General features: G+C 38.8%; 2 protein-coding genes across 6 annotated transcripts in view; both read right to left on the reverse strand.

Annotated features, from left to right (window-relative positions):
- Window positions 1-1,929, reverse strand: part of bmp1a (bone morphogenetic protein 1a) — a 64,031-nt gene extending 62,102 nt beyond the window's left edge. The window contains exon 1 of the mRNA XM_043246270.1: window positions 1,741-1,929. Within this exon, the coding sequence (XP_043102205.1) occupies window positions 1,741-1,885 (145 nt within the window). The 5' untranslated portion in view covers window positions 1,886-1,929. The remainder of the gene's footprint in view (window positions 1-1,740) is intronic.
- A 4,033-nt stretch (window positions 1,930-5,962) lies between these two features.
- Window positions 5,963-25,668, reverse strand: kansl3 (KAT8 regulatory NSL complex subunit 3). Of its 5 annotated transcripts, none has more exons than XM_043247261.1 (22): window positions 25,462-25,668; window positions 23,957-24,242; window positions 22,914-23,084; window positions 22,707-22,797; window positions 21,517-21,702; window positions 21,283-21,414; window positions 20,826-20,942; window positions 20,560-20,658; window positions 20,003-20,074; window positions 19,837-19,911; window positions 19,588-19,745; window positions 19,445-19,508; window positions 19,095-19,283; window positions 17,745-17,901; window positions 17,191-17,268; window positions 14,962-15,141; window positions 14,159-14,246; window positions 13,670-13,779; window positions 12,644-12,732; window positions 12,347-12,542; window positions 9,811-9,928; window positions 5,963-6,409 (listed from the first exon to the last, which is right to left on the reverse strand). In XM_043247261.1, the coding sequence occupies exons 2-22, from the start codon at window positions 24,169-24,171 to the stop codon at window positions 6,394-6,396; spliced, it is 2,601 nt and encodes an 866-aa protein (XP_043103196.1). In that variant the 5' UTR covers window positions 24,172-24,242; window positions 25,462-25,668; the 3' UTR covers window positions 5,963-6,393. The 5 variants fall into 5 exon arrangements, with proteins under 5 accessions (XP_043103196.1, XP_043103194.1, XP_043103197.1 ...); XM_043247259.1 differs by having other exon boundaries at window positions 21,514-21,702; XM_043247262.1 differs by lacking the exon at window positions 17,191-17,268 and having other exon boundaries at window positions 21,514-21,702.

The following is a 25,668-nucleotide window of genomic DNA, read 5'->3' on the forward strand; positions in this document are numbered from 1 at the left end:
TCGAGAAACTTGGATTCGTTTCAATCCGTCGACTTAACGGCGTAAAAACCAATCAAACGTCAACCCGCAGGTGGCAAAACAAAGGAAATCCTTAACATCCCACCACAAGCCGAAGATTAGGGTTAATGTTCAATTGGCGTGCTTTTGCCCCTAGAAATGACATTCAGGTTACATTTCTCAATTTCATTGTAGATCGGTTAATGGTCGATCTATTCACGTGATATTTCAACCTAAAAAAAATACAGTTTTGCTATAATTTATTAGCTCTCAAGTCGTTCCAAGCCCGAATTAATCATCATTACGGCACTGAGTACAAAGTTACTTTCTAAGTATCATCAACTGCAAAAATAAACAGGTTTCCCAGAAAACTCCCCTTTGGTCATTGGTTGCCCAAAAAGATAATACCGCCCCAACCTCACCCCATTGGTTAGGCCACTTTTGCTCACAGTGTTTACACTCTTTAGGGAGTTCAGTCTACCGACAGATCACTTCAACATATCTCTGTATGTTAACTTGGATTAGAGAAAGTACTTTAACTCAAAATAAAGTTTAGGCAGGCACTTTTAAGAAATCTTAAGTATTAGTTAGAGGCATGCCATATTTGGGACCATTCCTTCTTAGTAAACATTTTCAGCTGTGAAACTCAATAACCTCTTCTCGGCGAAGGACAAAATAAGGGCTCTTGCCCTGACAATACGAAAAAGTCGAAAATAGACAGCGCTTCTCTTGGGACCCGAAGAATTAATTACTTCCCTAGAGCTACTAAACCGTAATTATATCAGACATAATTGGTTGAAATCAGGTCGAGATAAAGTTATCCTCCGGAATATGTGGGTATATGATACAAGTCTGGTCTAGCCATGAAATTGGGGACATCCAGCTAAGCGCTTTTTTTTTTTAAAACTTTGGCTGCGTTTCAAATAGCATCTACACACACTGCATTTGCAGAGTATAGCATGCATACTGCGTACAGTATGTGACTTTTAAATTTGTGTAACATATCAAACATGACTTTACGATTACTAATTTCACCGCTCTGCCAAGAGTTTACGAACTCAAAGCAACCACGTTTATTTCTGAGAAGGCAACAGGGCGCCGAGTCACGTGACTCGACGCAGCGCACTCTTGCATTCTCATACTTAAAATTAAAAAAAAAACTGTTGGTGACGAATGACATCCCCCTTCGTCATAATGCAATTTCTGAGATGGATGACGTAGTGCGTCCTTTACAGGAAAGTCGAGCCGGCCGGTCACTACGTCATTCAGCGGAGTGACATGGCAAAGGGGGTTCTAACCCCAAAACCCAGAACGCTATCTAGTGAATAAAAGTGCGTTGCTATAGCAACCCAATCTGCAATCCATCCCATAATAGCGAAGTTTTGCGTACGCTTTTAACTGCACTTCACTCTTCAAATAAACAAACGTCAACCGTTAGCGGGCCGTTGGCAAAATTCAAACTTTCGCCAAACTTTTGGTAAACAAAACGAAGAAAACTTTCCGCCAGGTAAACGTTTTTTCGTGTCCGGTGTCAAAACGTCGCGTAATCTCTCAGAAAGCGCTGTGTCAACAACACTTCGCGCGAAGTATTTCGGCGCGTAGCGACGCCGCGCATCGCGTGTTTATTTCGCGCTGTCATCTACAGTTTATAGTTCGCCCTGTCTCACGGCAGCCTTACGTGGCTCGCGCGCGCGAGCTCGCATCTCATCGAAGCGGGGTAAATAGATGTCTCTCGGGGCTCACCGGCTTTGCAGGGATCCTTGTAGTCGATCGCATCTGACGGGCTGCCGGTCTCCACGTAGTAGTCGGGGTCGACCGCGTCCAGATCGAGCGCTGCGAGCACGGCGAAGCTGGAGAGCAGGAACGCACACCTCGCTGCGAGGTCCATGATTGGGCTAGTGGAGCAGGAATAGAGGTACGGACGGAGAGAGATGATCGGCGGTGGGAGGGAGGGAGGGAGGGAGGGAACATGGGAGGATTGAGGGGAAATGAGATCCCTCTCGAGGGCGGGTTTAAAAGCGCAGCTCTGCCTCCACACACACACACACGCGCGCGCACACTTTGGGTTCCCATAGCAGTGATTTGTCCAGCTGGGCCGGGTGCCAGTGCATAGGTTACAAACTTTGCAGGAGAGAGGTGTTGGTGCTTCTCACACCGGTTTGTGACATGCCTTTGTGTGCGCCGAGATCCCTGTGTAGGCTACCTATATGGTGTGCTGTCTACTGTACACTCTCAGAAAAAAAGGTACAAAAGCTATCACTCAAAAGGTACTAATATGCACACAGTAAGTACTATATATGGTGGTAAAATGTGTTCACTTGAATATGGTAACTATATGTACTTCAGGTAGTAATGTGTACCTTTTAGATATTTGTTCGTACACTTTAGCTATATACCTTCAGTATGGAGTAAAAAGGTACAAAAGTAAAAATAATGTTTTTTTAGGTGTTCTTTACGTATCCATCTAAGTCAAATGAAATATATCAGTATTTTTGTTGTATGTTAGGATGAAAGCACCTACATAGTGTATCACTCTGGCTAAAAAATTTATGGAGAATAAATATTCAGTGCATCGCATATGTAGACAAGCACAAGTCTCTCTGGAATGCGGCGCAGAACTGCAAATAAGTATTTTAGCATGTTTAGCAAGTAACTGTATATTCAATCTCCAATTTGATATTCCTTTCGAACAATCTCAAATAGTGTCCTGATAACATTTGCGGGATTTTATTTTGCAGTGAGGATGATTTATTGTTTTTATGTTCATCTCGACATGATTTATTCGCAGGGTTACTGCGGATCATAAAGAAGCCATGAAGTCTTAATTCTCCCTTCCACAGTTCAAGGCCTCAGAAAGGACTTAAATCACAGCACAAAGTCATTGCGATTTAAACAATGCGATTTTTGGTTGCAAATACAAATGAATGAATTTAATTGACAAACCATTCATCAACAGAGCAGGCAAATCTGAATGAAAGTGATTTATCTGAGCCTATTGTCAGATTTTCAGTGCTGGGATTAATCGCATCTGTTTTGGAGTGTGCATGTGTATATTCACTATGCATAATCACAATTGATCGATTTTACATTTTGCTTCTCAAAAGTGTATCTTGATTCATAAATGTTCATATGCTGGTGAAGCACATGAATATTTTACAGCGCGATCAGAAGATGGAAGTGTGCTTACTTTCCGCGTTCTAGTTAGGGAGCAGAGATTTATTCGAGACTCATCGGCATCAAGTGAAGGTTTCGTGTTTCCTTTCACGTATTTGTTTCATTCGGTCTTTAAAAAGCACGAAAAGTCTTCATAAAAGCTGCAGAAACCATGATTTGTAGATATTGTTAATCCACTTTCCTCTAGACTGAGAATGTCACCGTCCCCAGGGGTTATTGGCGTCGCAAACAACGCACGGCCATTTCTTTCAGAAGTCAACATACAAACTAACAGCACTTTTCATAAAGCGAAGGCACGGTTTTCATTGAGTGAGAGCGTCCAAGCATGTCATTTCTTACAGATGAACATTGTTCGCCATCAATAATTTTGTTGAACAGATATTTACATGATCCATTTGTCTAGTTTAGTACGCTCTTTCTCTGGAAACAGTGATCCCCTCGTGTAATAAACTCAACGATTTATGTTTCAAACCATACACAGAAAGCATGGTAATCCAGATCGACCTCTTTCCTCTCTATTAAAGGGGAATTCCGTATTGTTTCTCCTCAGAGCTGTTGTAAGGCTCATCTGTGGAGAGGACTAGTGGAATTCCCCTCCAATGCATCTGTCGGGATTCGTGCTCCTGCTTTATTATGTATGTACTGACGATGTGCAGCTTAACATCTGACCCACACTGAATCACGGTAATGTTTGTGTGGATCTGATACGATATGAGATCCCAGCTGACGCCGTGTTCCCGTCAAATTATTGTTAGAGATGCCAAAAAATGTCTTTAGTCACTTCCTTTTTATACACTAATTCATCACGATGCTCGAAAAAGTCCCAGATTTTAGAGGCGATGTCATGGTTTCAATGTCTCTCATACAGTGAAGAAAAGCAGATATTTATTCTGCTTCATGCGCTGGACTCAAATGCATATGCTTAGTGGCCTGTTGTTATATGCGCCACTTTAAAACCAATATAATCCAGAAACTGGTGTTTTATTAAAATATATTGAGCGTTTTGGTGGTCTATTTAGAAAATTGTATCAGTCAGTTGGTTGGTCAGTGCTGTCAGATGTCTGTTATGTTATGTTTTCTGACCTTAGCAGCCTACACACAAAAGCAGATATTAAATAACAACAGAAGCTGATATTAAATAACATTCATTTTGAAAATTGAACGCAATGTTGCCACATGGTTCTTTTTTATCTGCAACGATAATATCATCAAGTTGAAACTTCTAAGTATAAGCAGAAAGAAAAATGCTTTTCCTAGGTTGAACAAAGGAATGAATCGGTGATTCGAACGAATCGGTTGAAAGAATGATTCACGAATCACGTATGAAGACAAACGCTGGTCGCCATCTACTGGTGGGATGAAGATATGTACAGAAAGAGTCACTAAATCCCCCTCAACATACATACATTGCGTTACGTTAATACTACAACGATTAATTGCGATTAATCGCATCCAAAATAATAAAATAATTACGTAATATATGTGTGTCGTGTATGTATTTATATATTTTGCATGTATACACACATGCAGGATATATTTAATTTATTTTATTTTTATGACGTTTTTCCAAAGGCATTTTCAGTTAGTAGAATAAAGACTATGGAAACCTGTTAATCGCAAATCATTTAACTGTCTGTCCTGATTGCTGATATTGAAACAGCTAAACGACTTGATTTCTGGGAAAACAGCGGTCATAATGTGAATAGAAGGCTTTGATAATATTTGATCACGATTTCAGTGCATCATAAGAAGTGTCAGTGACTTCAAGCACGCGGGAAAGACACACTGATCGGAAACAATTAGCGTTTTCTGTGACCTCTCATTTTGAGTCAATGTTTGGACAATAACCCAGCTTGATATAAACATGTTTTTTGTGCGTGTGATTGTAGTCAAGTGTGCACATCCTGTTTTATATAACTCAGAGGTTAAAGCGAGTTATTTGCTTCTCACGCAAATCCACCATGAGCTCAAGATATTATTGACTGCGGTTTCAGCTTTTCCTTCAGGTGGAAATCTCTAGAAAGCTCTGCTAGTCTCCGGCCAACAGATTATAATAGAACTGCAGCGTTTCTGAGATTAAACCCGACTTTGTGTCGCGCGACAAATTTCATTATGCAAATCCTTCAGTGGAAACACGACCTGGGAATTCTTTACAGAGCATAATCAAATTTTGATATACATATAATAATCTTAAAACCGTCGCTCCTGGATGCCAACCTGGACTCGTTCTCAGAAGAGAAACGTTGCAGTTGCGTGTCCTGCTCATCCGGGGATATGCTGTATTGAGACTGGGAGTAAAACAATGGCACCATTTCATCGTAACCTTTCAATTTAGCGAAGAGGGACATGATGTGAATCCAGGACAGGTGGTTTTAATAGTAGCATGCCCACAGGAACTGGAGAAACGAGGCGGAAGGAACAGGGAAGATGGACTGGCTGGAGTTATAATAATATTAATAATATTTCTGGCTCCATGGCATCAAACAATTTTGACAAGCTCTGCCATCTAGTCGGTTTAAGTGCTTCATGATTGTCTAATATGGGCACAAACTGCTGCATTAATCAGTGTCTATCATTGTGTTTCATGCTTGTCAACCTCCACTGGTTTCTCTCATTAGGGCCAATAAAAACAATCAGCAATCAAAACAATTGTGACTTAATCAAGCAGACGCGTTATTATCCCCGTTGGCATAATCATAACGGTTATTTGAAGGACAAGCTACATCCTGATGTCGTGAGGAAAGACCGACGCGTAGATGCGCGGAACGAAATCAATTAAAAAACTCTCATGTCGTCTTTTAAACGCCTTGAATTTATTAGCAGTATTTTGACAGTTTAATGATCCATTTTTTCTCAGGCTCTTTGTGGCTGTGAGGTAATAAAGCACAGGCTGTGCAAAAACAGCTCTATCAAGCAAACCTAAGCATGTTATACTGGCGAAACGTTTTTAGGAAATAATAACTTAAGAATAAAGACAATGTATTTTTCGATAAAGACGTTCGTTCGCATAAAGAATTGCCCGCGATGCTGTACAGCCAGAGTGTAACAGAATAAGGTTTTCAGTCCATGTGTGCAAGAAAGTGTCTATAGATGGCGCTCTTGCAGGAAAATCAGCAGGCCTTTTAGTTTTCAGCCCGGGTTTCTGCATTTGATTCCTCTCGGTTCAACTGGATGCTCATTTGAAGAATGAATGGCGTCCATTTCGGCTTCGTATCGTCCATTTCAGAGTTTCTGGTCACTGCAAGATAAAATATCGATTGGTCACATGACCATAACCATTTAACAGTTCTCTGGATGAGTAATGTTCCAAGAGTGGTCATATTTCTTATAATGACAATGTTTTTTTTTCTTTTTAACTCTTTCCCCGCCATTGACAGGATATCTCGTCATTCAGGTCGTAACACTTCCCTACCCAAAGACGGGTTTTTACGTCGATCCCTTTATTTTTGGTGTATTACGGTAAGGAAAGCCCTTAGAGCATGTCTTGAATGAGTTACGAGACTTTCTGGGTCTACCGGGCTCGAAAAAAGCGCCCTAAACGGAAGCATCAGAGACGATAAAGATCATAATAATCTATCATATGTGTAGATTATATATGTATTGACCATTTTGAATCTGATCGGGACGAAGTAGGCTAGTCAGCGACGGAGATAGTCTTTACAGACACAGAAACATCTCTAGTTATGTTGTGGATAGAACCCGGCGATATGAATATATGTATGTGTGTGATATATAAAAATAGAGTATGTATGTATGTATATATAGGTACATACAGGTGCATCTAAATAAATTAGAATGTCGTAGAATAGTTCGTTTTGGCTCACATTTAACAAAAACACACCAATTCACAACAAATTAGAATATGGTTATATGCCAATCAGCTAATCAAAGTTTCCTGAGCCTTCAAAGTGGTCTCTCAGTTCGGTTCACTGGGATACACCGTCATGGGGAAGACCGCTGATCTGACAAGACAATCATTGACACCCTTCACTAGGAGGGTAAGCCACAAACATTCAATGTCAAGGATGCTTGCTCTTCAGAGAATGCTGTATCTAAGCTTGTTGAGTGGAAAGAACAAGTGTGGGAGAAAAAGATGCACAACCGACCGAGAGAACCGCAGACTTGTGAGGATTGTCAAGCAAAATCGAGAGAACTCTCAAAATTTGAGAGAACTTCACAAGGAATGGACTGAGGCTGGGGTCAAGGCATCAAGAGTCAGCAGGAATTTGGCTACAGTTATCCTATTCCTCTTGTTAAGCCACTCCTGAACCAGACAACATTAGAGGCATCTTAGCTGGGCTAAGGAGAAGAAGAACTAGACTATTGCCCAGTGGTCCAAAATCCTTTTTTCAGATGAGAGCAAGTTCTGCATTTCATTTGGAAACCAAGGTCCTAGAGTCTGGAGGAAGGGTGGAGAAGCTCATAGCCCAAGTTAATGGAAGTCCATGTTAAGTTAATGTTAAGTCTGTGTTGATTTGGGGTGCAATGTCATCTGTCGATGTTGGTTCATTGTGCTTTTTGAAGACCATCATCACTGCATCCGTTTACCAAGAAATTTTGGAGCACTTCATGCTTCCTTCCTTCTATTTTTGAAGATGCTAATTTCATTTTCCAGCAGGATTTGGCATCTGATCACATTGCCAAAAGCACCAAAAGTTAAATGACCATGGTGTGCTTGAGTGGCCAGAAAACTCACCAGACCTATATGGTGTTGTCAAGAGAGCAAAAAATGCAGATGAGATGAAGGCCACTGTGAAAGAAACCTGGGCTTCTATAGCACCTCAGCAGTGCCAGAAACCGATCCCCTCCACAATTACAGCAAAAGGAGCCCCTACCAAGTACATGTAAAGTAAATGAGGGCCAACAATTCACAAAAAACACTTCTTATGAAGTATTCTAATTTGTTGAGATAGTGAATCGGTGGGTTTTTGTTAAATGTGAGGCAAAATCATCACAACTGGACTGAATTTATTTAATACACGAGTTTCACAATTTGAGTTGAATTACTGAAATGAACTTTTCCACGACATTCCTATTTATTGAGATGCACCTGTTTGTAGCTTTGTATGTAGCCTAAATGTGTGTGTTTGTGCGCACCTGGTATTTATCACGTTATGGGGACCCAATCCCCAAAAGAATACCAGTAAAGTTTTACCTTGTGGGGACATTTTTTAGGTACAGAATGAAATTTTTTGGAAAATCTAAAAATGTCAGTAGTTTCCTGTAAGGGGTAGGTTTAGGTCTAGGTTGGTGTTTAACAATAACACATACAGTCTGTACAGTATAAAACCCATTACACCTATGGAGTGTGTTTGTTCTGTTTACTGAATGCAATTTCAATTATTCATAGAATTATTTACAGGTGAAATAATATGATATCTGAAAGTATTTTGCTTAAAAATGCAGTACATTGATAAAAATCACTACTCTGATGAAACAGTTTTTGAACACATAAAGGTAGAATAAAATAGATCGTCAAAAATTGCTGGCAGGGAAAGAGTTAATATAAACCTATATTTTATTCATTTATTGCATTGATTTCTTATAGAAAGTCATGTAGCCTAAATGTGTTGTATATACATTTCAATATATTTATATAAATGTAAATGTGTATATAAATGTTATTTTTATTTTTATTGTCAGTTCTAAAGATTTTAGATAAATTATCATAATGTAATTAGAGAAACACAGTATATTAAATTAACTGTAATAATAATAATAATAATAATAAATTATACATTAATGAGAATCACATCAAGCGACCCATATCACAATAACTGAAATTATTAAAGAGAATTACAAATAAACCCTCAAAAGTAAACAAGGAAACATTAAGAAATTTTGTATCTCCTTTTAATTTTATTATTATTACTTAATAATTAGGCGAAATATGGCTTTGGCACTCATTCGGCAGTGACTCTTGTTCCTGCAATGCTGCTAAAATACATCTCTACAAAGTTTACTGATTAAAGTTACGCCGTGGTCAGTACAGTCGTAGTATTTTTGTGACTCACAAGCGTTATTAAATGAACCAAAGCATTACGAACACCTAAGCTGATCCAAAACAAAAATGACAAGCATATAATTATGCTCTTCGGAGTGATTAAGCAAATAATTACACCTCATCTCTCTGCATGGTCAATGAGACGGTTACCACAGCAACCGCTCCGACGACACACTGCAGAGCGAGTAAACATCATCTGACACAGAAAGAAAGGACCAAACTCCCTTAAACAGACTAATCAATGTTAATGAAAATCCTAAATGACTTTGATGAGCTCCTCTACGATGAAGAGTCCTGCTGTTCTGTTTGGCTCTGCTACCCAGTGTGTGTGTGTGTGTGTGTTTTGCTATAGGTGTGAGGACCACATGTAGGATAGTAAGAGGTTAACCACAAGGTCAGTAAAACCTGATATTTTCGACTTTGGGAGGGCATTTGGTCGGTCCTCACAAGTGCAATACATTATTAGAATTGCAAAATGAAGTTTATCTTAACATGTAATGCAAAAACGTTTCCGTGACGGGTAGGTTTGGGGGCAGGGTTGGTGTAGGGCGATAGAAAAATACTGTTAGGTCAGTATAAAATCAATAGACGTCCTCGGAAATATAGCAAAACAAACGCGCGCGTCCGTGACTGACCTGCTGCTCTGGTGCGCTGTGAGCGGCGCGGGCGCCGGCGCCCCCGTGTGGCCGAGGGCGGGAATTCTGCTGGGCTGCCCGCGCAGGGTCACCGTGATCGTGGTGGGAGCTTTTAGTCCTGCACACAACACACGCATTTCTGTTCCATGGAGACTTTTTTTTTATTGTCCCTTTCACAGACAAGGCTTAAACCTAGTCCAAGACTGAAACGTGTGTCGCTGTTTCGACTGAAACTCACACCTTAAAACAGCCCGAGCTGTATCAGTGCCTTTTTGTCGTCTCAATACGGACACGTTAATGTTTGTTTTACTAAAAAAGGTTTATAAAAATCACAAACTCTAACTGAACTATGGCCTGATCCTGGTTTAAGCCTCGCCTGTGTGAACTTGAGTTTTACTGTAGGCTACACTGTAGTCTATATTGTATTAAATAACCATACCCACAAAGAAACAACACATTTATCACAAATTTAAAAGCCCTTACCCATCATTGTTTATTGCTCTTTCGGGTTGGTTGGCCAGCGCTGTCATCCCGTAGACTCAAGCATTGGTGATTATTTAGATATGAAATAATTTTAGGTTTACTTTATTTGTATTTACGGCGGAGCATGATTCAAAAGGGTGTAAAGAATTGTGGTCTTGGCTTTTATATGTATCTAAATGTGCTGATTATCTTAGCCAGGACCCTCTGTAGGTGTAGGTATGTATATATATATATATATATATATATATATATATATATATATATATATATATATATATATATATATATATATATGAGTGTGTGTGTGATAGAAAAAAAGAATAGGGAATGCTAGTGAATATAAATAGAAGAGCGCTAGTGTTAGAGGGTAATTTTTATAATAAAAAGAAAACAAGTAGATGGGATATAAATATTAGAGAGAATTCTAGAGTTAGAGGGTCATTTTTATATTAAAAAGAAGTTTGAAAAGAAATAAGAGAGTGCAAGGGTCAAATGTTTTTTAAACGGATAAAATAGAATTAAAATAAAATTGAAAGTGAGAATTTACCATTTTCATGTTTACATATACACAATCAAATTTCAAGTCATGTCTGTAACTTGTAACGTAATAAAGCACATTTAGCATGAACAAGTTAATTTTTTTAACCTAAAGCAGCTGCAGCACGATTTTAATTTTTTTTTAATTCACCTCCTAAAGCCTACACGAAAGGTACAAAAACAGAAACTAACATTTTAGTTTGGACTCATTTCATTTATACGCATTTTTATCTTGAATCCTGACTCCTACGAAAGATCGAAACAGGCCATACTGTTCCCACTTTTTTTTAGTTTTAGCTCCACCGATATTGAAAGACTTACCAAATAAAAACGAGTCCCTGAAGATTTAATTAGCATGAAGCGTTTAGTCCAACACATTCCAGCGCTTGATGAAAAGATACTAGTTTCTTAGTGTTGTGTGAACACCCATCAAAGGTCACGCTTGTGGGACGAGACTGCTTTGTGCTTAATATACCACATACAGGATATTAATCAAAAATGATTTGACAGTTTGCATTGTCAATCAAATTGTGGTGTTAAATCTTGTCGATAAGATCATTTCTATATATACCACATGCAGTCGGTCATGCTTTATATTAAGTGGCATTAACTTCTATGTACTTGCATTATAAAAAGTGCTTATGTTCATTATGTATTGCAAAACACGTCTGCTATTGAGCTGGATATGGGTCAGGTTAGGGATAGGGTTAAGGTATAAGGGATGAGTCAACAGTGTAATTATGAAGATGTAACTACATATACATATATATATTTTTTAAATACCTATGTAGAGACACGCATGTACACAGTAAGTGCATTGTACCTAATGATCAAGTGCATAGTAGTTAAGGCCACCTAATATAAAACCATACAGTCCATCACTTAGTATTGCACTGACCAAACAATTACATATTGTCCACAATTTGTGGTTTTTCTATTCATTTGAATTGCATTTAAAATGACGCGAACCGCTGCAAAAACAAACAAACAAAAAGAAAACACTTACGCATGCAGCTGGGAGATGATAAACAGAATAATAATGACACAAAGAAGAGGTAGGAAAAACGGTTTGCTGTTGGGGATTTAATGAATGTCTTTGTGAGTAGAGCAAGCCTTATGATTTACATACTCCTCATCCAACAAAAAGAAACAGGTAAACAAATAAAACTGAAGCGAACAGAAAAATGGAACGTAAAACGTAACAGCGAGGTGGTCACATTAAGCATGAATGAAGCCATTTTTTACAGCACGTTGAGTTAAAGGTCGACCCCTAAAACGAACACCTCGTTTAAAAGTGGATTAATTTCGTAAGTTGAACCAGCCTGATATATTGTAGATCCCGCAATAAAGCTCTTTACAAGCATTTAAAAACAGTACAAATGTACACCTTTATGGTACATATTTACATGCTTCTCACGGACTCGACCTTTGACCTGGCAGCTACCCTAGCGCCCCTCTACTCATCGCGGACGCCTCTGTTTGGCTCGCTGTGTCATCAGCGGCGACGAGGACGTACCCGTGCTCTGACTGGAGACGTGGGCCAGTCCCGGCAGGCTATTGGCTAGCTTGGCCAGGCCTCCGTTGGTGAGGAGCTGGTGGATGGCGGTGGTTTTGGTCATCCCGGATCCTGTCGACACGACCGGGACGGTCCGCACGAGTGTGCCGCCGCTGCCCAACACCTGCCCCTGACACTGCGGCTTCCCCCCGGACACCTGAACGCCAGCACACACACACACACACACACACATTATAAGGGAAGGATCAGGGCTGTGAGACGGAGATGTGTTTTTAGGCAGTGGAAGGGCGACGGCACCTGTGTGGTGGAGGAGAGGCCTGGGGATTTAGTGTTGATCTCCTGCAGACTGAGGCTCAGGCCCTGCAGCAGGCTACTGGCAGAGGGAGCTACGCAGAGAGTCGAAAAAGTTCAAATTTAGCATTTCATCAACAAAAGGGTGAATGGGTGCCGTCAGAATGAGAGTCCAACAGCTGATTAAAAACGTCACAATAATTAGAACGCACTATAACAACTTGTAAAGCGTGTTTGTAGAATCCAGTTTTTTTCCCCCCAACCACTGCTTTAAAATAAATCACTCAACTAAAGTGCCCTATCCATAATATTGCTTTCCACAGTGAAAATGTGTCTTGTCGGAAAATGCATGAATCAAGCACTATTTACAAGTAAACATGGCCCAAATCGCTGTAAATATGTTGGTAGATTTTGATGCGAGAGGACAACTGCAGAAGGGCTTTCTTCACTGGAGGAAGCATTATTATGGATTATGATTTATGGCTAGAAGAGATTATGTACAGAAAAAGTGATGGAATTGTTTCAAAGAAACACAGCTTTTTGTTTCACAAGACGTTACCTGATAGACTGGAGTGGTGTGGATTACTGTGATGCTTTTATTAGCCGTTTAGACTCATTCACTCTGACGGCACCCATTTACTGCACTGCATTTACTGCATTTAATCCATTGGTGAGCAAGTGATGGGAATTTGTTATGATGAAGAAATAGCTAATTATTATATTTGCATAGTTTGCACTGGAGCATAGTTGCCAGTATTAGGTAAAACGCAAGGCAAAATGTAACTCCTGACATCTGGCAACCCCAAGCAATAAAACCCAGAGGTCTGCTTTGGCTTCATTTCAAATGTTTTGCTATTTTTTCTTTGTGTAAATATAGTTGGTCTTGTCTTTTTTCCATAAGCAAGGCTGCATGTTGAAATAGTCAGCGCTTAAGGGCATCACTGTATTTAACATAATTTACATTAAGTGAACGGTGATTAAAATACAGAGCTTTGGAATGATCTTGTTGTCAGAATGTAATGGTGGTGGCACCTTGTGCGGTGGACGGGGCCTGAGCTTGGACAGGAGAGGAAGAACCGGACATCACACTCCCCTGCAGGCTGTGAAACGGCCCTTCACTGGACACGTCTGCCAAACCTGACCTAAAAGCACATCACAGTATTTTTATATTGTTGTCTACAAGAGTGTACATGAGTTGTATGTGTAAAGCGGAAATTTACTAAATTAATAGAGTTAAGTGCTGGAACATTATCTTGTGACCACGCACCACAAAACCATTCACAAGCACAATATATATATTTTTTTCAATATTTATATGCAAGTAATGTAGCAAGAACTGTGGGAAAATTTGCAGAGAACCATTTTACTTTGAGAGAGCTGCTTTTAACGCACTGTTCAGACCGACACAAATACAAAAACCTGAACGGCTGTTAAAAGCCGTTGAAATTTGGTACGTTTGTGCAAAGAGTCTTAAGAGTCTTAGTTTCTCTTGTACAGTCTGGTGTGAAAAGATAAAGGTACCTTTGTGCACTGAGAAGCTCCGACAGCTCTTTGGCCCCCGATACCGTCTGACCCACCGTCAGTCCAAGAGGCTTTCCTGACAAACCCACTGCACACAAAACACCAACACAAATGTAAACACCTTGAGACGGGAAGACCTTCATCTCCAAATGCTACGTTCTACGCAAGTTTCTTCTTTTTTAGAGCAATGTGAAAAAGTTAGGACACCATTGAATTATTGTATGAGGACGTGATAAAAAGTTATCTGGTTCACGTCGGTCACCTCAGGTGAACCGCGTCACACCGTATCATTATTTATTTAAAAAATAAAGCAAAGACGGAAAAGCTATGGGTAACCAATTGCCCGTAGATCCCCTTTCAGCAGCAATAACATGAAGTAATCGTTTTCTCTGCGTGACTTTGTCAGTCTCACGTTGCTCTGGAGGAACTCTTTGTAACATTGCTCCAGTTTATTGAGGTTTTGTGGGCATTTGTTTATACTCAGCTCTTACCTCAGTATTAAAGTATTAATGTATTTATACACAGTATTACTCAGCACTACCACCAGACATGAAGCGCAGCGCTACGTCTTTAAAGTTCACACACACATTGTTTACGCAGTGTATGTAACACTGGCTGACTTAATTTTTCATAAAATCAGGTTACACTTTTCCAAATTATTTTTTATGTACATAATGACTTCATTACTAGTTTTATTATTGGGTGACTGCATAAAGTTGCTCATTCTGACTGAATGCAGTAATGCATCTCGTAGAGTTGAACCAGCGGCTTAGTGGGCTGAATGAGGCTTTTGTGTTCATTACTTTCTTGAGAAGTGGATCCAGCCGTGTTTCCCGCCGCGTCACCGTGGGAGACGATGGTGACTTTGATCTTGGCTCTTTTCGAGGCTTTGGTAGGAGTAGGACTGGGTGTTTGTCTTCTCTTGAGATGGACCCTCAGGTCGTCTCGGTCCAAACCCTCCATCTGCTCACTGGGCACCGGCACTGAAACACATGACACCGAGAGGTCAAGGACGAACGATCTCAAACTCAATGAGGCTTCCAAAGATGCCAATGCAGGCAATATGAAATACAGCAGAGGTCTGAGGGCGCAGCTCAAGATGCTTTCAATGCATTCAGACCCAAAAGTCATTTCAACATCAGTGTTTGGTTTGTGTGTAAAATGCTTTTTGAGCTCCATTGCAAAACATGGAAATGCACTCAAGACTGCTAAACAACAGAGGTGCATATTTCTTATGGACAATTAAGTTCCCAATTTTAATATGAAAATGATCAGGTCTTATTTGGAGAAGTACTTCAGAATTATAGTGTGCTGTACTTCTTTTGTACTACATCTTGCGCTCCTTGCATATGTTACAATGCATTTCTGGCAGTACTGTACTACAAACTGTAATACTGATAAAAGGATTTGAAGAAACTGGTGTGTGAAGTGATCCATTTTTAATGTCTAGGTTCCAGCATTTTATGTTTTGACCAAGAAATTTAATTTTGTACCACTAAATAATACAACGTGAAAGATCAAATGGTTTACATTGAGAGAAGTGGAATTGAACTTAATTTTGGAAACTGCATTTAAACCAAATACAAAAACAATAGCTGATACATAAGCGTTCAGCTGATATAAACTTCCCGTTGGCTGATACTGACGTCTTAAAGAGAGCAGGGTGGCCGCCATAAAGCTAACATCTCAATATTTGTGGTGATATTTTACATATAGCATACAGTGAATATGACAAATATGAAAAATACATAGGCGCAGCATAGATCGAGATCAAGGATTTAATGCTGCATTATATTGCATGTTGCATATATTCTATGCTGGTTACAATGCACCCTAAAAGATCTAACAACTAGCTTTGCAGAAGCTTGCTACTGTTTATTAGATATTCAAAGGCTTGAGAATGCTGAAAAACATATGAGAAAGTACTAGAGCGAATAAAGACATTAAAGACAACTTAATGGGAAGATGGGAGCTGGCTTCTCAACTGTCAAAATAAAAGCCCCCGACTCTTATCAGTCAAACCGTAAAACATTTTGGTCAAGGCAATAGTTTAATGAAGCAGTGGCTATTTGCAAGGGAATATAGCATAGCATTTTTAAAGCAATGTGTTTTCTACTGTAGAAGCGCAAATAGTTATAGATTATATTTACGCTATGTTCAAATAAAAGGATTTTCTCCTAATTATACTACTGGTTGCAAATACACTGTAAAAAACCAACAAACAGTTGTTGTTGAGTCTATTTGAAGTTTGAAACTTAATGTTAATTTAAGTGACAACTGGAATATTTTAGTTGTCTAAACTTAATTTAGGCAGTGGGGTAACAAGTTATTTTAAGTTGAAACAACCTTTTTTTATACAGTGTAGTACAGTTATTAAACACTATGCAATAATAATGATTTGAGTGTAAATTAATTCATTCAAATTATTAAATGGATGCCTCTCTACACCTACTCTAACACTACCCAATACTTAAAGATATAAGTAAATAATAATATAAAATAAAATACAAACCTTTCTGAAGTGACATGAGAATTAAAAAAAAAAATGCAGATTCAAACTAATATTGATCATCTCAAAAAGTCTGCGCTTTACCACTAACGCTGCCTCAGCCGTTGTTAAATAATTGTCTTTTGTAGTGTTGACTAGCCCAAATCACATGTTGGGGGGCGGAGCAAGTGTAATTAGCTTCTGCTATTTGTATTTAGTTTAGACACTTCATTTAAAAGAGGTATATGCAATTTATCAGTCAAATATAAGGCCCAAAAAATGCACTTGTTCAGTTAGGGAAAATAATAATAATAATAATAAAAACTATGCCCTCTCCCACTGATTTGAGATGCATTCTGCCAAGAAGATTGTAAGTTTGCAGGCAGTCATTAATTGAAGCAGTTTTGTTAATGCCTTAAGCAAAGCAGGTGAAACAGTAAAAGTGATGTATGTGACACGGACAAGACATTTTTTAGTAGAGAAGGACAGATGAAAGAGGCAGACTGATGGAAGGAGGAGGAAAAAGAGAGGGAGAGATACTCACCAAAGAGACATGATGGGCTGCCAGGAGGAATGCTTTTCCTCACCAGCATATTATGTTTCATAAAAGCAGCGAACTGAGCTGTAGCGAACGGAAGACAAAGATGGAGAGAGTGAAGACGGAAAGTAGAGGGGATAGAGAAGACAGGAATCACACTTAACATTACTGCTTGATGGGATCTGAGACTCCCCTCAACACAGGGACGATGTAACTGTAAATCCCAGAGGGTTAATGTTAGCTTTTCAACTGTAAACTGCGTAGCCCTTATCATTTAACATGCACAGGCATCGGCAGAACAGCTCAGGGTTAAAAGAGGCCCATCAGGCATAAAATACACACCGGACACAGTCTTGCGTTCAAAACCAAAAATAGAGCTGAAGGCAGGGGACAAGAGACACATTACTGCTGCTTTTGTTATGAGTGATATATAAACTTGGTTGGCAGTCATATATTTTGTGCATTTAAATTCCACCGGACAAAGACAGCCTTGGCACCACAAATAACAGCACGTAAAGAAAACGTATCCTGTGTGTGTGGGGTTCTGTGCGTTTACACACCTTGAGCTTGCTTGTGCGTGAGCACAGTTCCTGAGCGCTGCATGTGGGTCTTCAGCAGCTGCGTGGCAGTAATGAGACTGGATTTCTGAGCTGGAGAAAGCCCAACCATCTTGGGTTTGGGACTGGCTGTAGGACTGCTGCAGACACTGGACATATCCTGCAGGGCAAATATTATCGCAGAGGTCTGAATGACTTCACATGACCCACAACCTCTTTATATTAACTAAAATCGCATGTTCTGACTGGTAGGCTTGTTACTGTGTGGTTAGAGGTTTTTTTAGGGTCCTATGAATTCTATGATGTGGAAAAAGCAGAAAGAAACACTGAATTATCAGCTTACACCTTATACTGAGGGGTGAGAACCAGAAGGCCATAAGTGACATCTTGGATGAAATGGGGAGATATATATCAAATTAAAGCTCTTGAATAGCTCTTTCTATTGGCAAAAGTATACTGTCAGCAATGAGTGTACAATTTTTTGCTATAAATAATTAAAATCAGTACATAAACTCGTATCAAAAAATAAAATAAAGATAAACGAAAACATTAATAATACTAATAATTATTATTACTACTTTAAAAAGGAAAAAACATTTGTATTTCAATGTTTTAATTTAAAGAGTAAATCTCTGTTCTGCAGCACTTTGCCAAAAAATAAAATTTAAAGAGATAATGTTGAGTGTTAATGTCTTCGTTTGACTCCTGTTTATGATACATTTAAGCCTACAAAAAGCTTAAGGACTTTATGAATATAATGAAACATACTTTGATGAAGTTTGTAAAACCATTAAAACAGAATCCTCGCCCCAAAAAATGAAAACATGGAATTTGGGGGAAAAATAAAATGGAGAAACAAAAGAAATAGAATTTGGAAACAAAAGAATGTTTTCGCTTACATATTACATGTGTGTACCTTGTACATTTATAACGTGTGTGTATATATATATATATATATATATATATATATATATATATATATATATATATATATACACACACACACACACACACATTCATGCATGTCATATAATATACATTTTATGAATATTAATATATACGTATAAAACGTATAAATATATGTAAATGATGCTTTCTAAATATAATGCATATGAGTGCATTAATATATACATAATATACCCAGTACACACACATATTACATACACAAAAAACTATTTGACTACAGTTCATCAAAAATACAAATGTAATAAAGTGTACAAGTGTTATTAAAAAAACAAAAATAAAGCCGAACAGAAGAAAACAGAAGTTTTTATATGTAGTTGAGGATAAAGCTGGCAAAGCTTACACATCTCATTGTGCATCCAGCATTTGTTTTCAAAATAGTATTCTTACCTCTGACCCAGACGGGGATATGGGTACCCTCACAGCAGGTGAAGAGGGTCGTGACCTCTCAAGGTCAAAGGGCAGCTCACGACGTGGTTTCTTCTTCTTCTCTGCATCCAAATCTCGAGTTTCACCAGAGCCGTGGCCATGGCTCTCAGTACGGGTCAAAACTCCTGTCAGAAAATCGACTATCTCATCCTGAAAACAAAGGGGGGAAAAAAAGATCAAGTCTAAAGGCTACAGAAGACGTACAAGTCAGATCACGTATCAGAGCGTGTATGTTTAAATTTGACTTTAGCTGATTCTGGCCTTAACTGATTTGAATACTATGATTTCAAATGCGGTGAAGGAGCACTGACTTGAATGCAGCGATCCACCATGGTCTGCGTCAGACCTTCTGTCTTCATCTTAGTGGAGTTGATCCTGTAAACAAAGCCCAATGCTTTCAACGAGTCTATGCAGACGTGACTAATCACACGTGTGAATAACTGAAGACACAAACCTCAGGTTGTCGTCTGACCCCCCGACAACGACCATGCTGTTATCAGCCTGAATCTTCTCCCTGAACTCCTCCATGTTCTCAGGACTGCACTGAAGCGCGTTCTGACCCACCACAAACAGCACAGGAGTCTTCATGTCCAACAGAGGGTCATCAACATCCTGACAAACAGACGGCAATGTTAAATGCATTTCCTAAACGGTTTCATGCTGCTCATCATGAAGAAAGAAACCATGAACTGCTTCCTCTTACCCCTCGGGGGCCACTGACGGTTTGAAGAGGGAAGCCCAAACACACAACAGCAGTCACGTACTCCATAAGGGACACCTGGACGGAGACAAAGACATCTATGAATCATCATCAGTTTACAGCCGATCGCAGACGACAAATCAGAGAACTGCTGTACAGAGACACTTACATGACACGAGATCAACGAGCCCACATTCCAGCCCACCAAGATGATCGGCTTGTGTGGAAAGTGACTGTGAACCTAGAGCAAAAAATGTATCTTTAAATACATGTGATTTATTTATCACTTGCCTGAGATTTTTTTATGGCAGGAACAGGATATTTTAAAACATAACAACAAATATTAAACTAATTTGTGCAGAGTTTTAAGAACACTTTTTGTATCATTTACAATTCACATATACCGGTGAGACCTTGTTAGAAAAAGTCAATTGTATAGAATTGTTTAATTGATATTAAAAACGCAGGATTTGTTTATAAATTATATACAAAAAAAAAAAAATTTAAATAACACATATATGAGATCAGAAAATACAAATCACATTTATATACTTGGTTAATTAACTACTTGTACTTACTATATGGTCAGTTTTGGTTTAGGGCTACTTGCTTGTAAATATGCATAATTTATTGTTGTTATAATAGTAAGGGCATAGAACGTAACAAGGACAACTTAAAGTGTTACCAATCCTTTTTTCTATCAAGCGTAATAGGCTAGCTTTGTACCTCAATAACTTTTCCTCTGACTGTGCCGATCATGTGCTCTAAACACTGCGTGATTCCGACGTTGGCTCCACTGCCCACATGAACGTTAATGGGAATGACCTGAATCATCCAAACAAACAAAACCCTGAATCAGAACCTAAAAGGAGTCATTAACACAATACTGTATCTACAAATGGTGCTATTTTACCAAGCCTACATCAGAAACGATACAGAACACAAAAATCGAAGTGTCTGTGACCGCTGTACTTGCATGTGATTTTGCGTACCTTCCCGAGACAGGAGAGCTGAGATTGCCAGAATCTCATTCGTCGAGAGGCTAAGAAGGCTGGGTTTGTTGGTCCTGATGGAGCCATCAAAATCAGGGGGGATCCAGGAAGTTTACTCTGGGAAACAAATGTTCAGATTAGATTTAGAAAAGGTTTTTAAAGTCTTTTTTTATTACAGAAACCCTACAACAAACAAACAGTTTGGTGCTGAGATGATGCAAATTCATATGCAATAAATAATGCAACGGACCATGAACCACAACCTAAAATCTTCACAGTTAATCTAAAAGAAACTACACTTTTTATTTGGCAAATATATATAAACTACTAATAGGAAGAAATCAGTTTTATTAGAAAAGCTTTAATTGTGTTGATCATTTAGATGCCTTAAAAATACCAAAAATGATACAATATAGGAATAAAAATAAATAAAAGCAGCAAAAAGTGCAGTACATACTGGTTTGTTGTGTGACAGCACACCTACAGCGGGGTCCCATGGCCGCTTTAGAAGCAGAGAAAGAGCCTCAGCTCCGGCTGCTCCTGTTTTCACAGAGGATGACAGCAACATCCTGTCGATCAGGGATGGTACCTAAAAGGGTAAATGTGGAGATGTCACAAGAAAACTATAACCGTCTTCTGTAATCTCTTGCTATGGGCCCTACACAAACAGCAGAGTAATAAGACATACCACCTTGCTTTTGAGTGTCTGCAGTACGTCAAGGTAAGCCGCCAGCATAGCAAGACTCAAAGACTCCACCAGTGTGCTGTGAAGCCAGTGTGTCAGCTTTATGTCCCAGTTGATGCTGGCCAGAGCGTGGCGGATCTTAAGAGCACATTTATCTACCGCTATCCTGCGTAAGACAGGTTCATTACAGGCCTGTGAAGAGCAGAGACAGAGAGCGAGAGAGAGAACGTTAGCATTACAAACATCTATCCTTCAGTTATCGTTCGGTTTTATAGCCGGTTAAAAAAAAACGCTACAAGCAAATAATCTAATCTAAGAAAACAATCAAGCATAGCTAAACAAACAGGATTATCAACTTTTAAAAGGGAACAATGGATCTCGTATATTTTGCTGATGGCATTAAACTGATACTGATGTTAGTAGGGCTGGAGGATAAACAATACCGTACCAAAATATTGATCAAATTTATATTGATAATGATAATAAAAAGTCTATCTCAGCATGTTGCTATTAGAGCTGCATGACATGTTTTCAGTGGCTGCATCTCAAGATCTTTTTAACTTTTGACCGTTTTATTTGAGAAAAATAGCATTTTCAAAATACACACAAAAAAGAAAACTGAAGGGCCTTTACCAGAACATGTTATATTTGGGTCAAACGTCAAGAAATTATGAAAATTGTTTTACTACTATATGCTAAAATGTGCTTCTCAAAGTAATATTATTATTTTAATGGTCATTTTCATCCAAACTAACCATTATACTTGCGTTCGATAATAATTTAAAACAAAGAATTCACGAAAAAACTAAAGACTTCATGGAGCCCTAAATTAAATAGTTAAACCGTAAAGAAACCAATTATGTTTCAATTCATCGTAAATCAGTATTGTAATATGATATGGAAAAATACGATTGTGGCACAGTCTCGGTAATTTTAAATAAATGTGGCTTTACCAAAAAGAGGCTTTTGAGAAGACCTAAATTTGTATTTAAAAAAACCTATTAAAGCAAATACGACCGTATCCTAAATCTGTAAATTACCAAACCGAATTTTTCTTCAACTCAATTTAACAAATGATTTACGGACGTGGGGTTTGGGTAAGAAGTGATCAGGACCGCATCTTAGAACCTGAAAAGGCAGAGTACAGTCTAGGACCACCACTATAACAGCCAGTGAAAAAGGTTTTGAAAACTCACACCCTCATTGGCCAGTCTGCTGAGTCTTTCAGCCTGCAGCGCTTTTAATACTTTGTTGAAGAGCTTGTTCTGAGCCAATGACCAGCCAGCCCTAAAACAGATTAAAGAAAAGTTGATCACAAACTAAACGTCTTTGATGTAGGAGGAAACCTAACCTCCCTCGCTCGCTCTGTATTCTTTTAGCGACCCGCCAGCAGCTTTTCTTACTTGTTGATGTGTTCTTCCCAATCATCGGGAGGAGGCGGTCCATCAGCGATGGTTCTGGCAAACAGAACGTGGCGTTCACACTCGTTCATCACACTGCGGGCTTTCTGGTTGTCGTAGAGAGGCATCGGAGTGGGTGTGACCGTCTCCACGTCGATGGAAACGTCCGAATCGCTGTAGTGGATAAAAATCACAACCCATTACATGACATGACTTTATATACGCTTACCGATAAACGTAGCAATGGACCACAAAACCAGTCGTGATTTTCAATTTTCCAAAAGAGGGATTTAAACATCATCTGAAAGCTGAATAAATAATCAATTTGTGATTATTTAACAACATGACAACGAAAAAAAAAATCTAAATATCCAGAAGATCACCAAATGAAGTTCTTAGCAATGCATATTACTAATTTTAATATATTTATGGTAGGAAATTTACTAAATATCTTCATGGGTCTTTACTTGATTTTCTTATGTTTTTTGGCATAAAAGAAAAATCTATCATTTTGACCCGTACAATGTATTTTTTGGCTATTTCTACAAATAAACCCCATTATATACACAATAATTTAAAAAAAAAATCCCATTATTCTAAAAATTATACTAAAAGATTCAAATGATAAAACAGAAGGAATTTTGTTAAGATTAGATATGTCTTGATTATAAAAAAATGTGGAGATAATACCGAAAAAATATAACAGACAGAACATGCCCCTCAACACCCCCAAAAATGATAAACTTTTAATAAATTAATTACACATGCTTAATTAGTATATTTTAATTCCAAAAAATTAAAACACAAAAGCTGAATTTTTTGGGCCCTAAAAAAATAAAAATCAAAAAAAAATAAACAGCTGATGTCAATCTGATCCATAAATAGAGAAATTTAAGCTCAAGAAGACATCCTTAAGATGCTAGAATTGTTGATAGCAGACGAGAACAGCTGCTTTGCCCGATGACTCGTGATCGGATCACTCAAAACAGATGTCCATTACAAGTGCAAACAAGGTAAAAGATATCCTTCTGCTCTTCCTGACTCACACAGAAGGCTCCGGCTGCCGGCGCGGGGTGACGAACAGCATGTGGGTGGGCCGCGCGCTGCTGGCATCCGGGTGGGCGTTCCAGGGTTTGGCATAGCTGTGGTCGAGAAACACCAGGTCCAACTCTCGCTCATGAACCGACAGCTGGAAGAGCAGGGACGTTCCCATCCTTCGAGCCGACGTCTGGAAGTCTCTCTCCCCTCCGGAACGGAACATGGTCCTCTAGCCCCGCACCGAAGCTCTGCGGTTCCCGCGAAAATGGGACTCTTGCAGCGTAAACATCAACCCTGCAACGAAACGATCCGTCAGTATCAAGCACTCGTTGTGACGTTAGTGTCAACATTACGCACTTTAACCGTATTTTGAAGAAACGTGACCCCTTGAGCTTGAAACCTTAGTAACAGGGATATACTTGTAGCAAAACACTGCATGGGTCAAAATGATCGAGGTTTCCGTTTTATGCCTAAAATCATTAAGATATCAAGTACGCGTTCGACTGAGATATTTCGTACATTTCTTTTATCGTTAGGATATTAAGTAATGATCAAGTTGCATGAAGATATTTTGTAAATGTCTTACTGTAAATGCAATTATACAAGAAATATACACAAAGTAATATGCTTTGCCAAGGACTTAATAAACTTAAAACTTTGTTAATATTTAAGAAATATTTCAGCAAATTGACTTTTATGACTGTTTTGTGGCCCACAAATGCTGTATAAAAGGAAATAATATACTTAATAATATACATAATTATTTTATTTGAATAAAAATGTAATTAAAAATGTATGTGCAAACTCAACGTAATGTAATGCTTTTAGATTCTTAATTTTTTTTTACAATTAATTGAAAATGTGTTACAGATTACTTAAAAAAAAAATATGTACACTACAAAGTGCGCATTCAATACAGTTAAAGGCACTCTTTTTAAAATGATAACCGTTTCTGTTAAAACACCACAGATCCTAGTAGCTATTTCTACTCGAGTAAAGTGCTACATAAACGAGATTTCTGTTATGATCTTCCTGGCATTTATTTTGTTAGTGACAGTGGTAGCTAGTTTAAACTTATCACAGATATACTGTAAAAACAACAAGTTCTTAGCAGTAACGACTGCTGCTAAAATCGTTTCTAAAGCACATCACACGGGAGCGGTTGGTGTTACAGCGCTTAGTTTAGTTAAATGAGAGTAAAGTGCATTTTAACGTATTATTTTCAGTTAGGGGCCACGAGTGGCGATGTGATCCCGGGAGTGGCGCGAGTCGCGAGGCATCATGGGCGGGTTTAACGGCCCGCGCCACCAGGTCCATAACATTCATGCCAGTTTGCTACAATTGAGCTTTTAAAAATCACACTAAATTACCCGAAACATCCAACGTATTGCTTGAATTACGAGGCAATGCGTAGAAAACCGGAAACGTTTACGTGTAGTCGTTACAGTGCTATAACATGGTCTGGCAGGCTGCTAGCTCGGAGGCTAACGTTAAGTCATTTCACAATACTCACTGTCCAGTATCAGGCTCCTTTCATGTCATTTCGGTCCAAAGAACGGTCTTCTGGTTACTGTATACAGTACTGAGGAAATCGAGTTCATGCGATGAGAAAACAGTAAACTCCGACAAAATAATATCCACTATAGTGAAGGTTCAGCTATGGCCGACTATCTTTTGTTTTACTGCCGCGCCACAGCGGATCAACGGAAAACGCGGACTG

The sequence above is a fragment of the Puntigrus tetrazona genome, chromosome 8 (assembly GCF_018831695.1).
Source record: "Puntigrus tetrazona isolate hp1 chromosome 8, ASM1883169v1, whole genome shotgun sequence".
Taxonomy (NCBI): Eukaryota; Metazoa; Chordata; class Actinopteri; order Cypriniformes; family Cyprinidae; genus Puntigrus; species Puntigrus tetrazona.

Bases quoted from the DNA above. Each gene is read 5' to 3' on its own strand.
- kansl3 (XM_043247259.1), bottom strand. From the start codon at position 24,171: ATGTTCCGTTCCGGAGGGGAGAGAGACTTCCAGACGTCGGCTCGAAGG. The intron at 21,703-22,706 runs GTGAGTTTTCAA...TGCTCTTCACAG, and splicing joins GCAGACTGGCCAATGAGGGT to GCCTGTAATGAACCTGTCTT. The intron at 12,543-12,643 runs GTGCCGTCGCCC...GCTGGCGTTCAG, and splicing joins GCCTCTCCTCCACCACACAG to GTGTCCGGGGGGAAGCCGCA.